Genomic DNA, 5,078 nt, shown 5'->3' with positions numbered 1-5,078 from the left:
GGAGCGGTGGGGGGAGAAACGACAGAGAGATGCGGAGCTTTTTAGGAGCAGAAACATCCAGACAACCTGTGAAGCTCCACCACATGTCTCCTCTCTCCGATAGAGGAGATTCTCATCAAAGCGTCCAGCAGCTGATTTGTAAGTAATCTTAAGTCTTTATGCTTTCTGACTTATCACTGATCTTACTGGGTTTTATCGCGGGAGGTGATGTGATGTAGAAAGTTTGCCAATTATTTGTTTATTATTGTTGATTATTATCCCATATCGGATTAAAAATGATGATTTCATATGAGCTGTAGACTGCTTTTATATAAGCAATAAACATAAACATGTATTATCTATTTGGGATTTAAGGTTTAATGAAAACATTTTGGTAGTTATAACATGAATTATAACTGGTTATGATCAGTGTGTAGCAACTAATTATTAATAATAACTAATAATCTTCTTAATCAAACTCTAAAAAATACGTTTTAAAGGAATAATAAACACTTTGGATTTTTGGATCACATTTTCTTTTGTTTCTCTTTTTCCCTCTTTATGAACTGTTTGTATGGTCATTTTATTGCTATAAATGTGATACATTAACATTTCATTGTTGAAGTAGCCTACAGATAAAAATAGTTTTGTTTTTATGAGTTTATATTGATGTGTAGTTATCTCACTGTAATGCTTCTATGCGTTAATTTATTATAAGTGCTTTTAAAAATATATACTTCAGTATTTTCTTGCTGTTGAATATATTTCAACATTCAACTGGCAGCCATATAATGTCCATTTAATGTTTTACAACCTTTTGGTCACAAATGGTCACCTCACCACATGTGTTTGTGTTTTATCACCACTAGGTGGGGCCATTACAGCACACTTCAGCCAACACAACCTGAGTAAGTTCCTCACACACCTCACAGCTCACCTCCAGTGTCAGATCAGGAGTGTTTGAACATGACGGGTCAGACTGTGGGAGGCACCATCCAGGACCTGTCAGTGCCCTCACTGATGGCTGTGGAAGGACTCGGGTCCAGGCCTCTGGGAGGGGCCGGGTCCTTCACTGATGAGGCTGTTTCCATACTGACCTCCACAAGCCAGCTGGCCCGAACCCTCCTGGGTCGCACTTTTGCCCTCAAACGCAAAGAGAGCCTCACCAGCGCTGAAGCCAAGGCTGGTAGCAGCGGCGATGAAGAAAGCGGCAGTAGTACACGTCGCAAACGAGAGTTTATCAATGAGGAGAAGAAAGATGAAGGCTACTGGGACAAGAGGAGAAAAAACAACGAGGCAGCCAAGCGGTCCAGAGAAAAGCGGCGAGCCAATGACCAGGTGCTGGAGCGGAGAGTCCTGGGTCTGCTGGAGGAGAACGCTCGCCTGAGGGCCGAGCTGTTGGCCCTGAAGTTTCGCTTCGGCCTGGTCAAGGACCCATCTGACGTGTCCATCATGCCGCTGTCTGCACCCCTCTGTCCTCACCCAACACCCAGCACAACACATTTCTACCAGCCTCACACTGAAGGATCCTCGTATCACAACGCGCAGCCCAGCCCCAGCACCCACCACATCCACCCTCACCCTCCGCAGCAGGGTCCAATGTTTGGACAGAGGGGAGCCAGGCCTCTGTCAAATCCTAGTGTATCCGAGGAGTCCGGTGTCTCCACCTCATGTAGCTCAAATGTGGGCAGCCCTGTGTTTTTTGATGGCATGCTGAGTGAGCGTGGCGGCCCTTCTCCAAGGGAGCTGGCGGAGGAGCAGCAGTGCTACGACTCCCACGCCTGTCCCCTGGAGGTCAGCGTGAGTCAGTATGTAAACAGACAAGACTCATCCGAGGGTTTGAGGAGCCTCCCTCACAAGCTCCGCTTCAAAGGCCCCAGCAGTTGTAGCGATGTAGGGGAGATGTCTCCATCCTCTGATACCAGACACAGTGGACCACCTGTAGCCACAGTGGGGCCAAACATCCAGGTGAGAAACCACCAGCAAGGGGGGTGGGACAGTCGAACAGAGAGTCAGGCTCCTTGGCCCAGAGAGGAGTCCTGCGGTGGACTTGGGCAGCAGTATCAGGGCCCATCCTCTGGATATTATAACTCATCTTCTCTGCCGAACTCCAGGGACACCAAGTATTCGACAGATGACATCAGTCTCAGGTCACAGATCAGCTGCTTGTCTCAAGAAGTGGCTCAGCTCAAGAGGCTGTTCTCTCAGCAGCTCTCCAAGACGGCTTAAAACCTGCGCACAAGAGGATCAAGTCTGGACTAAAGTTAATAGACAGATTTCACACAGCATCTTTCCAAACCATCAATCTTACAGACTGCTGATTTCCATAGGCCAGCATGGCCCAGTGTAAACAGCTACCTCGGAAGTAACTGGCCATATTTATGACACCTGTTTCACTGGTAATGCTTAGTTTAGGAGCCTGTTTGTTCTGTGATGATCAACACATTTACCTTTTAAAATAATGCTTAATGACTACAAAACTAAAGTGATTTCACTACATATTGACTTCCTGACATTTGAAGGACACTGTACGTTTCTGAATACTTAACTGAGCAGGTCTGTCAGAAACACTGGAACATGTCACATACATGTTGTCTTGACTCAGATGGCCATTTTGTCTTCTTTGGGACAACATACAGTTTGTAGGCTTTTCAACACAAACTGTTTATCCATATTACGATGTGTTAAATATCTTGTGTTGCCCGAAGGAAGACAGAGAAGTGTGTTAAAAAATATCTTTTTTGTTTTTTTGATCTTTATATGTTGTTTACTGTATCTGGTTTATCTTATGACAGCAAGGTACAGTACAAATAATTGTGCATTTCATCTTTGTTCAGAGTAATTGTAATTAATTGTACTTGAAAATAAAAGTATATTTTATATAAAATATCTTCTTTGAATCTTGTTTGCCTCTTAAACAGTCTTTTGAGATTATATAACTGTATTATGTATCTAATAGTGATGCCAAATCACCAGATGAAATGCGTGTGACAGTTACAGTAATAACATCTTTATTGATAACTTACAGAGATTACTGTTCTGTATTTATACAGCCATCAACCTGCAATACGCAATAAAGTTTTAAGCTTTTTTAAACTGCATTTTGCATTACATCACAGGCAAGGGTGGCTGAATCTGAGGCAGAGAGAGCTAAGGTAGGTGTGGCACTGGAGTGAGGAGGTGCACTGCGCAAGAGTATGAATATGCCACAAATTTCATTTTCAGCTGAACTGATATCGTTTGAATTTCCTTTATTGTCCTCAATTCATTTACTAAATGCTTTGAAACTGCAAACACCACCATGGCATCACTCCACCCTCACTGAACTAAGGTTCCTGAAATGAGGTGGGGCAGTGGGGTGTAGGACAGTGCCAGGGAGAGAGGGGTGGTGTACGGACGCAGGGAGTGGAGTGAGACTCTGCATGAGTCATCTATCACGTCAGCAGTGTGTGTCTATTTTTAGCAATGAAGCAGCTGCAGTGGAGACTGATTGGCCCATATGGAAGTGAAGGATACAGGTTCAGAATACATTAACACCTGGAAGGAGTACAAGTCTGCAGATGGACAGCAGTAGAGGTGCTGACAAATACATTCTGATGGCGTTGCAGAGCAGGAAAGCTGCAATAAATACACTGAATTATTCATTTTTGTCTGAGGATATGTTTCACTTGACTGAATGTCATTATTCTGTATTAGCAAATTCTTGAATATTTCCATATTCAGTATTTAGTGTTTTTTTTTTATCAACACCAGGTGGCGCCATGTGTCTTTATCAGCAGGGATCACTGAGTCTCATTCATTCATTCATTCACAGCAGTGTTACTACAGAGGTCGTCTCCTCCATTGTGCTTACTGTAGTACCACATGCTGCACATGCAGAACAAGCAAGGATGTCATTTTGTGTTGGAAGTACAGCATTCCCACATTCAAATGATCTCACCTTTATTCAGAAAGCCTGATGTGAGAACAAGGCTTGAGCATGACAATTTACATGACTTACACATAATAATTTTAATGAAAATGTGTAAGGTTAAGCAGGTAACATCAGACTCGTGCAGCTGCAGAGACTCCCCTTCTTTAGACTCTGACCCTGACAACAACAACAAGAGATACACATGCGATCCTTTGTCTGCAATCAATCTTCATCCAGCCCAGTCTCCAAACCCCCCATTCCATAAGCAATATAGGAAGCAGAGAGAGCCTTCTGGTTGCTAGGCAGACACCACCACACCACAGTTGCCAAGGGAATGCCTGCATGCAGAGAGATGGAGGAGTGTGTTGGGGGTTGGTGGTTATAGCAGAGTACTGGTGGGGGGAGGAGCGAGACAAGTTCAAGGCCACTGTTTCCATGGTCTAATGGTGGTGATGACGGTGTGTGTGCGTGTCTGTGTGTGTGTAGTGAATGGGTGCATGTGTGTGGGCTGAGACAAAGCAGGGGGAAGGGATGTGAGTGAGAAAGTGGGTTGGAAGTGGATGTGTGTCTTATACAAAACATGGCTGACGTAACTGCTCATGAAATATGGCGGTGATGTGGACAACAGGCTTTGTGGGATAATAGAAACGCTCCTAAGCAGATAATACACATAATTTGCTGTAAAGATGGAAAAATTACAAAAACAAAGAAGATAATGAAAAAAAAATTAACATTACGACACATTTATCAATTGTAGACAAGGTTGTTTTTTTCCTGTTATACTCCATCTTAACGGCCATGAATAGTGATAGTGATTTCCATATCAATGTTTAGTTATATAGTATTTAGTCTATTTTAAGTGACTTCTTACTGTTTTGTTTTAAAACAAATGAGATGGGAATCTAGTATTTATTATTTCTACTATTAATTCTGAATATATTAGAATCTAAACAGATGGATTATATTTTTTATTATTTAAAATGAATGGAGAATTACTTCAACCATGAAAAAAATAGCAGATCAATGTGTTTTTAAAATAATACCACAATAAACACCTTAAAGTCCCCTCCAGTCAAAAATCTGATTTTCTTCTTGTTCCTACAGTGTGGTGTTTGAGTTTCACTGTGCAGAATGACGTATGTGCAGAGTTTGACACTAGAAGGATGTTTTCACATTCATCTGCTGA

At 42.5% G+C, this 5,078-nt stretch overlaps 1 protein-coding gene across 1 annotated transcript; it reads left to right on the top strand.

Moving 5' to 3' along the window:
- On the top strand, positions 1-2,844 carry LOC118327517 (nuclear factor interleukin-3-regulated protein-like). The gene is made up of 2 exons (XM_035660896.1): positions 1-138; positions 849-2,844. Exon 2 carries the CDS (start codon positions 946-948, stop codon positions 2,206-2,208), a length of 1,263 nt encoding a protein of 420 aa, XP_035516789.1. The 5' UTR covers positions 1-138; positions 849-945; the 3' UTR covers positions 2,209-2,844.
- The last annotated feature ends 2,234 nt before the right edge of the window (positions 2,845-5,078 follow it).

This window comes from Morone saxatilis, unplaced genomic scaffold, assembly GCF_004916995.1.
Source record: "Morone saxatilis isolate NCDOM2014 unplaced genomic scaffold, NCSU_SB_2.0 Contig17, whole genome shotgun sequence".
NCBI classification, from domain to species: Eukaryota; Metazoa; Chordata; class Actinopteri; family Moronidae; genus Morone; species Morone saxatilis.
The sequence above is the reverse complement of the archived record's forward strand: the minus strand, read 5'-3'. Positions and strand labels throughout refer to the sequence as shown.